The sequence below is a fragment of the Haliotis rubra genome, unplaced genomic scaffold, assembly GCF_003918875.1.
Source record: "Haliotis rubra isolate DU_JTF1 unplaced genomic scaffold, ASM391887v1 Scf524, whole genome shotgun sequence".
Taxonomy (NCBI): Eukaryota; Metazoa; Mollusca; class Gastropoda; order Lepetellida; family Haliotidae; genus Haliotis; species Haliotis rubra.
Window position 1 is genome coordinate 32,955 of NW_025767218.1, and position 12,185 is coordinate 45,139.

At 40.2% G+C, this 12,185-nt stretch overlaps 1 protein-coding gene across 1 annotated transcript; it reads right to left on the minus strand.

Annotated features, from left to right (window-relative positions):
* Nucleotides 1–1,572: 1,572 nt before the first annotated feature.
* LOC124252796 lies at nucleotides 1,573–8,067 on the minus strand. Its single transcript, XM_046686459.1, has 4 exons — nucleotides 7,991–8,067; nucleotides 5,787–6,001; nucleotides 5,071–5,319; nucleotides 1,573–3,212 (listed from the first exon to the last, which is right to left on the minus strand). The coding sequence occupies exons 3-4, from the start codon at nucleotides 5,309–5,311 to the stop codon at nucleotides 2,983–2,985; spliced, it is 471 nt and encodes a 156-aa protein (XP_046542415.1). The 5' UTR covers nucleotides 5,312–5,319; nucleotides 5,787–6,001; nucleotides 7,991–8,067; the 3' UTR covers nucleotides 1,573–2,982.
* Nucleotides 8,068–12,185: the final 4,118 nt, after the last annotated feature.

Below are 12,185 nucleotides of genomic sequence, written 5' to 3' on the forward strand. Positions count from 1 at the left end.
ACATGCGTCACTACCTTGTCACGTTGTCAGCATTGTGTCACTACCTTGTCACGTTGTCAGCATTGTGTCACTACCTTGTCACGTTGTGATTGCGTCACGACCTCGTCACATGTTGTCAGCATTGTGCTTGTCACGTTGTTGTCACCTTGTCAAATGTTGTCAGCATTGTGTCACTACCTTGTCACACATTGTCAACATTGTGTCACTACCTTGTCACATGTTGTCAGCATTGTTGTCAGCATTGTCACATGTTGTCACTACCTTGTCACATGTTGTCAGCATTGCGTCACTATCTTGTCACATGTTGTCAGCATTGTGTCACTACTCACCTTGTCTTGTCATGTTGTCAGCATTGTGTCATCTTGTCACATGTCGTCAGCATTGTGTCACATGTTGTCAGCATTGTGTCACTATCTTGTCACGTTGTCAGCATTGTGTCACTACCTTGTCACGTTGTCAGCATTTGTGTCACATGTTGTCAGCATTGTGTCACTACCTTGTCACGTTGTCAGCATTGAGTCACTACCTTGTCACGTTGTCAACATTGTGTCACTACCTTGTCATGTTGTCAGCATTGTGTCACTATCTTGTCACGTTGTCAGCATTGTGTCACTACCTTGTCACATGTTGTCAGCATTGAGTCACTACCTTGTCACGGTGTCAGCATTGTGTCACTACCTTGTCACGTTGTCAGCATTGTGTCACTACCTTGTCACGTTGTCAGCATTGTGTCACTACCTTGTCACGTTGTCAGCATTGCGTCACGACCTTGTCACATGTTGTCAGCATTGTGTGTCACTAGCTTGTCACGATGTCAACATTGTGTCACTACCTTGTCACGTTGTCAGCATTGTGTCACTACCTTGTCAAAGTCATCTTGTCAGCATTGTGTCACTACCTTGTCACGTTGTCAGCATTGTGTCACTACCTTGTCACGTTGTCAGCATTGTGTCACTACCTTGTCACTGTTGTCAGCATTGCGTCACTACCTTTTCAGAAGTCGACGCCATCGAAACAATGACACTGTCTTGTCATCATTATGACACCATTATGTCATTGTGTCTTCGTTAAGAGCTGTAAAGTGCTTAACAGATTTACTTTTATATAATGTTCAGCTTTACTTCCACACAATTCCCGAAAATAAATAAACCATTGAGCAAGTATTTTCAAGAAATTAAAATCCCACGTTCACTATTTACATGACCGAAGCCTAATAATATATTCCACGTCCAACAAATGCGACTTATCAGATTCATACAGTTGGTCGTGACCATGATGGACAGATAGTGCAAAGTTAAAGTTGTATTCTGGATAGAGGTTCTAACAGTGGAAGGTCGCCGGACCACATGAACACCTACAAAGTTCTGACCTCTGTGTTTGTAAATAAACATTCGGGGTTTTGTTCTCACTTATGGTTGCAAATGAAAAGAAAATTATTCATCTGAAGAGACCAGCTTCAAGACAATGGTGGCAAAATGGAATAAATATCAAACTGAGCAATTCAGAACGAGCTGTACGTGATATATTTATTTTATTTACTGTCAAATCAGTTCAGATAACAAACAGCAAATCAAACATATTTATTTTATTAAGAACAAGTATGTACATAAACATGAGGCACGAATCGTCACATCTAAAACACATCATCAAAGTGACAAGCTATATTTAACATCATCTTATCCTGCTGAACATCACCATTTTACAGTTGACCTTATTGAGTGGGTGAGTCAATTCTAGTTTACACCCTGTACTCAATTTAATATTTCAGTATCATTTACATTGTAAAACACAGGCTATAACAATATTATCTATAACTGTCTCCTTAACATCGCTGAAAGGTGAGGGCTATAGGCTCTGTTTCACTGGCACAAGACCACAGTTGTCATGAAAGGATGGAGCACAGCCCAACATGTTATAATGTCTTGTGTATATTTGTATAGTCACTAATGAAGCCTGTCCATCTTCACTCAAGAATCACAAACATACACATTGACTGTGTCGCTTCAGTATACATTGCCAGGAATATCGAAAGCTCAGACATCCATAAACGAGTATTTTCCTTTGTGGTGATTGATTATCATTAAAATTGGTTTATGTCTTTGAGTGCATTTGTGTCAAAGAATGATTCCAGAGAATAGCTGCTAAGATAATGATGCGTCATGCTCATAATCTCCTTTCTGATAGACAGCTTATATGTTTTGACATACAGCTCCAGTGGTTTGTGACGTTGCTAATTGCATTAACAGATAATAAAGAATTACATATTTATATCGCTTTGGTGCGGGTCAGCTTGACAAGCAAACGCGCGACATACTGGTCGATTGCACAACATTGTTGTGTCAAAGATGTCATGTATTAACTCAACAGAAGTCAATCAACCAAAGCATCCCTTTGAACATAGGTTCTCTGTGATACTGGAGACTAGACTGGTGTCTTTTCACTAGATCGCTCTTGATGTCGAAATAATTCCAAATAACTACATGTAGAACAACTGTGATCAGTACGTCAACATACATATTACAAAGGGAGGCAAGTACTGAGGGTCATACTATCAAGACTAGGAGAACAACACTGAACAAGGTTAACCCTTTATGCCGCATATTACAAACCCTAAAGTATATATATATATATATATTATTATCTGTACTTTAACGGCGTGTCAATAACGCCAGGTGGGACTTTTTACTTTGTATCTAACTAGGTTTACGAATCCAGCCACTCACAATGTTGCCATGTGAAACATATATACACCAACAGGTTTGTTATCTCATCGACCTGGAACTGTGTAAAATATGTTTTAAAAAAAGAATTTACTGTTGTCATCAATATATATATATATATCAATGAAAATACTATTATTAAAACCTGTTGAAAACCTATCTTGAAAAACCTCCAGGTTAACGGAATAGGCTGTGATAGTGAGTGCATTAAAGTACAATGTCATAAAGTTTGAATGAAGGAGCCATATTTTGAGTTGAAAGATTACATACAGGACAAGATGTAGGTTGTCCAGGAATTATCGTCAAGGTAGTGTGACGACAATGTCTTGTGGGTTAGCAGACAGTTTTCATCAGTTGGTGCTGTTGCACTGTAGCTGAAGTCGATGCACGAATAATACCTTTGACAAATGATGCCACATTCGCCAGCTGTCATGGCCGACGTGGTCAGGAACGGCTCGGACGTCTTTTTCTTGGACGTTTTGTAGTAGGAACCTGAAGAAGATTCATTCTTTTCAATGTGTGAACGAGTGTTCATCAATGCCACAGCCATATCGACAGTCAAGGTCATCGGGTGACAGTAATGACACACTCTGACCACACCATCCATCCTTGTGGACTTCTGTATAACAAAGGCAGCTTGGAAAGATACGTCAACATCTTTTACTGAATATTATCAAAGAGGTCTTGTTATACATGTTTGTTTAACTGCAAACACTATTTCGGAAGTATACTCTTCAAAATCAGAAACCATACATAGAAAAAATTGAGTGTTAGGAAAATATTTGACACAAACCAATCCATGCTGAATCCCATCATGTGTGGGAATGGCTGTCGATGACAAAACGTTTGAAAAAAAGAAACGTTGAACAAAAGTGTAACGTTACACTCCCGTCTGTAATGAATCGCGAAAACCCACCCTACATGAAATGCACGCGCATCGTGTATCACCCTGAGCTGAAGCCTATGGCCGTAGGCTTTAAAAAGTGACATCAATGGGACTCCACATGCATTGCTTTAAGCCACTATAGACGACAAGAGAATGAAAAGACGGACAGAAGCTCAACGACACAACGCCATCGGCCGTTTACAAGGACAGGCATCGCAGCATGAGGTGGCAAGGCACTTCAGCGTGTTCAGAGAGACCATCTCAAACCTATGGACCCGATACAACAATACTGGGAGTGTTAATGACAGACCTAGGACAGGTCGACCTAGAGTTACCAACGCCGCCCAGGATCGCTACATCCGGTTGAGACATCTTCATTCAAAACCACGCCCGCATCGTCCACAACAATCCAAATCCCTTGACTGCGCCGAATCTCCGACCAGACACTGCGCAATTGGCTATGGGAAGCAAGACTTTTGCCAGAAGACCAGTTCAATGTCATGTCATTCCCTTCATCAACGTCAGCGGTTGATCTTTGGAGCATGATAATGCACGACCTCACCTAGCACGTGTTTGACAGGACTTCCTCCAGCAAAACAATGTTCAGGTGTTATCTTGGCCTTCTCGAGTAGCCGATTTGTCCCACATTGAAAATCTATGGATACTCTTGATCGACGCTTCCGTCACCTCAAACACTACACGAACTGCACACAGCACTGCAGCAAGAGTATCAAAACATCCTTCAAGACAGCATTCGGCATTTCCTTTCTTCTATGAGTCACCACTGGCATGCTGTTATCGATGCTCATGGTGGCCACACCAGATACTGACATTCTATTCTGACCAAGTGGCTTTAATAGCCCTCTGTGGGTTTACCAAAACACTTTCTGGATAATCATACTTTGGAAATTTGTAAAGTGATGATTTTACCATAATTGAGCAATGATGTCATGTTTAAATCAGTTATATGCATTCACTAAGTAAACTACAAAACATCATGTATAGTTTCTTATCTTTTCTTTTTGAAGGGTATATTTAGATATTCCACCATCCTCCACCATCAGGCTATGACGTTTGTGTAAAGCCGCGCTCAGTAATTGCAACCATAAGACGGCGGTCTGAAAATAATCGAGTCTGGACCAGACAACCCAATGATTAATAACATCAGTATCGATCTACGCAAATGGGATGGGATGACATGTGTTAACCAAGTCAGGCTATCTGTCCACCCGATCCCGTTAGCCGCCTCCTATGACAAGCTTGGGGTGCTGAAGACCAATTCTAACCCGTGTCTTCACAAGACGTAGTGTTATGATAACGTACAAAGGTCAAAACTTAACTTGCCCACGGAAAGAGAGTCAGACCTTGAGACAGAGCTTGTGGATAAAGAGATTGTGCTTTGGAACTGCCTTGGACTGATTTGGATTCTTGTGAAAAGAACGTTGAATCAATGGGTTTACTCACGGTGGGGCTTCTTTGTCCCTTCCCCTTGTATATCGATATGTCCAATTCCGATCCGTACACCTACGGCGACAGTAGATCTCCTTGTGACACGGACAAAGCGGACGGGGAACGTGGCGTTGCAGGTGAAGGTGAACTCTTCCCCAGCAGCAACAGTGCTGGACACTGCTCCACACCACACCACCTGGACGTCAGAGCAGAGGCTGACATCCTTGTCCATCACCTCCACGTAGGCATTTGGCATGTATATATCTGTTATCAAAGAAATGTCCAAAGACACCAGTAAATGTGTAGCTGCTTACTCTGTGGTCAGTTTATTCTTACCCTGTAGCGAGGTAAATGCATCGATTCTAGAAGTTCTGTAGGAAGATTAATATGCTCCTGCATGGCGCAGTTCGTATAATGATCAGAGTAATTACACCTTCAATATTGGTTTGCAGTTTGTACAACCGCCATTAACTTGCACTCACGCTCTTGTCAATCTCAAGGACTTGGTTTGATACATGTCATCGTATACTAGTTCTATAGCTCCATGATGTCAATTGGCTGGTCCATACTCAAATATTTACAGACCGCTGTCGTACAGCTGGAACATTTCTGACCGCGGCATTGAGCAATATACAAACAAATTCTATATCTAACGTTCCATATCTATATTGCGTGCCACTGATCTATTTATGATCACTCTATGATAAAGTATAAGGGGTTCTGTAACTTACGCCATCCCCACAGAGTGACTGCTGTGATCGTGATGTTGATGATGCTGAAGTAACCCCAAGGTCCACTTGCCACCAGGACGAGCTGCCAGGAAGAGTCAATGATCCCAATGCAGCATAAGCCTTATTAAGAGCCCGCTCCGCACCACGAGACGTGCCTTTGGAATCAGTGTGAGTAGTACTCTGTTTTGCATCTTTCCCATTTGAAATATTTGCACCTGCAATGGAAGTGTGTACGTATTTATCTTTCGCATGGTAAAGGTCCCAGAGAAAAGTCACAATTTATGGAAAGTAACCCCAGTAATTTAACACGCTGTCAAAAACTGAGAAAATCTTAAACAGTGTTAAACCTTTAACATACACCATCCGACCACGACCTTACATTTTTTCTCATCTCCCACCCATCCTGAAACTTGATTTCGACATGACATGAATAAGTTTATGTAAGTTTTCGCCACCGCTGGATAAAATTAATGCACTACTAGGATGAAAAGGACCTCACACCCTTACACGCTCTGAACAAAGCTATCTCAGCTTGATCCTTCTTTATATGCATTTATAAAAAAAATATTTCTGAAACAAAGCGACTCTATACACATGGCAATTTATTTAAAGACTATTTCCAATTGTTCTAAGTTTTGAAATTTAAAACAAAATGCGTTACACAATAATGAAAAATGTTGTTTGTATTGCTTTATTTTTATTGATTTTTTTCGCCCGCCCGTCCTTGTTTGCAGTATATCACACCACACTTCTCTAAAATAAATCATGCATTTCCCTCAAAAAGACTAACTATCAGTCCTCAGGGAAGTAAACCATATAACTTATTCCAAATAAAATTACGTATTTAGATTACAATATCAAGTTAAAATGTTCGAATGAATTAATGCAATGTTGCATTAAATCGACTCTCGCGCCCTCTTCCGAGGAAAAGTATCAAAATATGGAAAGTACCCCTTGTAACCTAACACGCCGTTATTAACTGAGAAAATCTAAACAGTGTTAAACCTTTAACACACACTGTTTCACCACCACCATATTCTCTCATCCTTAAATTTAATTTCGACATGAGATGAATAATGTTCCTGTCAGATTTCCCGTCGCTGACGAAAGTTATGCCCTAGTAGAGTGGAAAAGAGCCCCTTACCCTTTCACACTTTTAACAAACCTATCCCAGTTTGACCAAAACTATTTCTGATGCACAGCTACCCTATACACATCATAAATTTATTTAAAGATTATTTCCAATTGATCAAAAGATTTAAAATGTCAAAACATTACGTTACACAATCAACGAAAAAAATTGTGTATATTTCTTTTTCAGTTAATTTTTTTCGCCTGCCCGTCTCTTGGTTGTTAACGTTGGAGATGAGAAGCACAAAAATAGCCTTATGGCCATTTCCATACATTTGGGGTCAGCTTGGTTAGTTGTTTAACACTGCACTCAGCAATAATCCAGCTATAGATTAACATCATCAACTGGCCTTAGTATGGTGATCTACCTTCGGTTGTTGGCGATCTATAGCCCGTATTTTATATTGTATTGTCTTCTTTAATTGGAATATTTTAACTTTGCGCTAGTTTTATATTTATGACTGTGATTTTCTAGTCTTTTTACTGTCCATCGTCGACAGGTTTTAATCTTCAAAATGTTTCTACTTTTTTATTGTATGGCTTGTTTTCGTCACGATATGGCTGCAATATTGCCGATGTGACGTTAAATATTAACTCACTCACTCACTCACTAACATCATCAACTTCAATCACTGAATGTACAGTCTTTTCAATAAAGGAATCCATGGTTTGCGTAATCATCCCTGGTACCTTGAGTTGGTGGCCACGTCTGTAGGACAGGATTACACTCAACACATTTCATTACATTTGGTTAACAGCTTTAGTTTGTTGGTTGGTTGTTTAACACTGCACTCAGCAATATTCCAGCCGTAGGCGGCCGTCTGTAATAGTTGAGTCTGAACCAGACAATTCAGTGATCAACATCATTAACATCACGAGCATCGTTCTACGCATTTGGGATACGATGGCACGTGTCAACGAAGTCAGCGAGTCTGACCACCCGATCCCGTTAGTCGCCTCTTACTACAAGCTTGGGCTGCTGAAGACCTGTTTTAACGGGATCTTCACGAGTGTTACCATGGTGTGCAAAGGTCAAATATCCATGGCTATCTGGAAATATGTAAAGTACTTACTGTGTACATGCAGTCTTAGAACACTGGTGTAGAGGATCGCACAAACGAGAACACGAAGGACAGACATCTTCCTTGGCGTCGTGTGATGTAACTGGGACTCGGTCAATATAAAGACTTCAGACAGAAGGTATCAAATATGCAAGAAGTGATTATATATCTTCATTAGTAACGCTACTCTCTACAATCGAATATCCAATCACGTCGTACTCTGATCAATAACTAACCTCAAGAACTAACTACAAGGCGGCAAATAAAGGACGACGTGTAATGGGTGATTGAGTTTGGTTTTTAAGTTCACTCATCACGAAGAACTCCGAAAATTGGCTTCACACATTGTACCCAATGGAGAATAAAACTCGGGCCTTTAGCGTGACGAGCGTTCGCTTTAACCACTGGGTTATCACACCACCCCTGAAGAGTAATTGAGGACATGGCAAGGGCAGCATTTGTATGTGTTTCACATAGCGATCATGTTCGAAATTGGGTCGGTCGGTCGGTTGGTTTAAAACGAAACATAAAGATTTTTAAAATCTTGGTCTGCGCATATCTATATCAGAAAAGATGACAAAACGATCGTCAGACCATGTGAGATGTACGCGTCATGTCGTAAAGCGCACGTAAAATCACCAAAGCCGCTAGGTATGCTTTGGTTGTTGTTTCACGCCGCACTCCAGCAATATTCCAGCTATATGACGACGGTATTTAAATAGCAGTCGCAACCAGCATTCCAGTGATCAACAGCATGAGCATCGATCTAGGAAATTTGGATGCGTGGACTTACTCCGGATTAGTTGAAGGGAATTGAACTGAGTATATGGCATGTCTTCTCTTCGTCTTCTCAAAACCACGTGACCATGATTTGCAACCATCGCATTCTGGTTTGTTGTGTTCCATTGTACCTTGTCTGTTTTTTTGCACGAACTGTACTTAAACTTCGAACTGTCTGTAAGGGACGTTGCAAGACGTCAGATATTCTTGCTTTTTTGTCTGGACAGCTCATAATAGAGGCATTTTTCTCGTTAAAACATGTCAAACCGAAATATGAGTCTCATGAACCAATTCAGACAATGACCTACTTTTCAACCGATCGAATTTTTTTCTCGTGTGAAAGTGGAAAGAGACACTACAAACAACCATGGTTACACTAAATTCCAATTCCTTGTTTCATATGAAAATGGTATTTACAAATTCATTATAATTTTCAAGTTAAAAAATATCGTCTAAGTTCAGGCAGCATGTCGTTAACTATGACGTCACAGACTGCCCCTCTTTGAAGAGGTCGTATGTGTTCTTTGCACGTATTAAATATATTTTTTTAACCTACAATGTGATTGATGTAATATTAAGTCCGTACCATACCGCCAAACTTTTCTAGCGGCCGAGCCTCGTATTGAGATGTCCATGATTTGCAGATTTCCGTTTTTCAGAGCACGCTGTACGACAGAGTACGCTGCACGACGTGTTTTCAAGGATTGGAAGGAGCGTAGTGTTGAAATATGCAAGTGATTAGATGTATCAAATAATACTGATTAATATTTTGAATGAGTTGGTCTCAAAATTCTGGACTGGTTATTGTACTAAGTTGCGCAATGGGACGGAACCCAGTCGGCAGGAAACGAGACTGTTGTGTAATCAATGTTTTGACTTGCAGTATCATAAACCTCATCAGTATCTGGTATTGGAAGCCATTGTCTGTTTGTTATACAGACCCTTTCTTTCAAAGTATTTTATTAAGAGCTACGATACCTTTTCATCACAAGGGATACATATAGGAGGATCGCCCTCGTCTGTGTAAAGCAGATATTCGCGCGTTAACAACTGTGGCCAATACTACATCGTCACAAAATGACAACATCATGTCTTGACTGACAAATTCATTGAAGTGTACTGATTCCTACCTGGATACACAGCATAGGATCCCGAGCTTGATAGTTGGCGAAATCACTGTACAGGATAAGCAGTCGAGATAAAGGTTAATGAGTTACACAATCTGCTTTTTCTGATAGTCTGATCATTATTCAAACGCACACCAATTTATCTTTAGAACAGTTACGTTCAATCTAGTGCAACAATATATTACTCGACAATATAAAAGACTGATTTAGGATGAGTACAATTGCAGTACCATCGTATAGTCATATTTTGGAGCGGTTGCATACCATGTTTTAGAATTAATGTTCTAATTAGCATGGTCATTGAACATGGATAAAAAAATATTCTTTAATGACTTGACTGTTACAGAGTTTTGTCAAGTGGGTATGCTAATGACGTCACTTTTGACAATATTCCAACATAATCAAGGTGTCGGACACTAGAAATGGTCTTCACATACTGCACCCATTCTGGGGAATCGAACCCGGGACTTCAAGGTGACCAGTAGTTGCCATGCATTTAACCACTAATCTATCCTACCGCCCTTTTTGTTAAATGGGATGTACACACAGGCAGTTGTGCATATTTACCACTAATATAGTCGTATTTTGGGAAAACTAACAGAACCGTTAACTCATCTATAATCATATTTAAATTATATTGGTAAAGATTTTCACCCCCATAAAATTTTAAGAAAGGAGTAATTTTCGAATCAAATAATAACAAACACAAGTTTTATACGTATGATACGTTTCCTGCTGACTGAGTTCCGTCCTATTGCGCAAATAAGTATAATAGCCAGTCCAGAATGTTTAGCCAAACTCATTCAACTGGATATATAAATATTAATCAGTATTATTTGATACATTTCAACACTACGTTCCTTCTAATCCTTGCATACAAATCGTGCGGCGTGCTCTGTCGTACAGCGTGCTCTGTCGTAGCGTGTGCTCCGCCGTGCAGCGTACTCTGTCCTACAGCTTGCTCTGACAAACGGAAATCTGCAAATCGTGGAAATTTCAAAACACGAGGCTCGGCCGCTAGAAAAGTTTGGTGGTCTGGTACGGACTTGTCGTTACATCAATCACATTGTAAGTTATCAAAATACACTTAATAAGCGCAGAAAACACGCATAACAGGTGTAACCAGTGAGCCAGGTGAATTATGATGACCTCTTCAAAGAGGGACAGTCTGTGACGCCTCAGTTAACTACATACTGCCTAAACCTCGACATAAAACATAGAAATACCATTTTTTTAACTATGAAGTTAAAATCCTTTTTCTTATGAAACAAGGGAATTGGAATTTAGTGTAACCATGGTTGTTTGTAGTGTCTCTTTTGCTTTCACACGAGAAAATTCGGATCGGCTGAAAAGTAGGTCATTGTCTGAATTGGTTCATGAGACTCATGTTTCGGTTTGTGCTTGTAACAGTAGCCCCTGCATAGTTGACCCGTGAAGATCCGGGTCAGAATTGATCTTCAGTAACCCATGGTTGTCGTAAGACGGAACTAACGGGATCGGGTGGTCAGGCTCGCTGAATTGGTTGACACATGTCATCATATCCCAATTGCGTAGATCTGTAGATCTATGCTCATGTTGTTGATCACTGGATTGTATGGTCCAGACTCGATTATTTACAGACCGCCGCCATAAAGCTGGAATATTGCTGAGGCGGTAAAACTAAACTTCGCTCACTCACTCAGCCTGCATATTTACAGGGCACATCGATGCAGTGCATCAAATATTCTTTGCCTAATAACCACATACACGAAACCAGTGAAATCAAAGCAGCCAGGTGTTGTTTAAAGTTTCAACTGATTGCTAATAAGAGAGATAAAAAAAATATGAAATAGCATGACCCATACAATATATACAGGGGAACATTGGAAAAGAAAATAAAACGCTGAAGAGTTTTGCATAAGACATGTATTATTGACAATTAGTATAGGTTACAGAAATATATGGAAGGTAACATACAGACAAACTCAATCTTTAGCGTTAAGTTGTGACTGTCACCCAAATTGTCAGAAAGTTTGCAGTTAGTGAATTTGTTTATTGATGCGTACTCCGGCGACTGTGTGAGAATTTGTGATGGAATTGATATCTTAAGAAGAGGAAATTTTAAAGAAGTCTTTCCTTTTGAAGGAATTGGCAAAGAAGGTCAAGTATATTCATAATATAGGACCCGTGAAGATCCGGGTTAGAATGAGACCTTCAGAAACCCATGCTTGTCGTAGAGGCGACTAACGGGATCGGGTGTTCAGGCTCGCTGACTTGGTTGACACATGTCATTGGTTCCCAATTGCGCAGATCGATGCTCA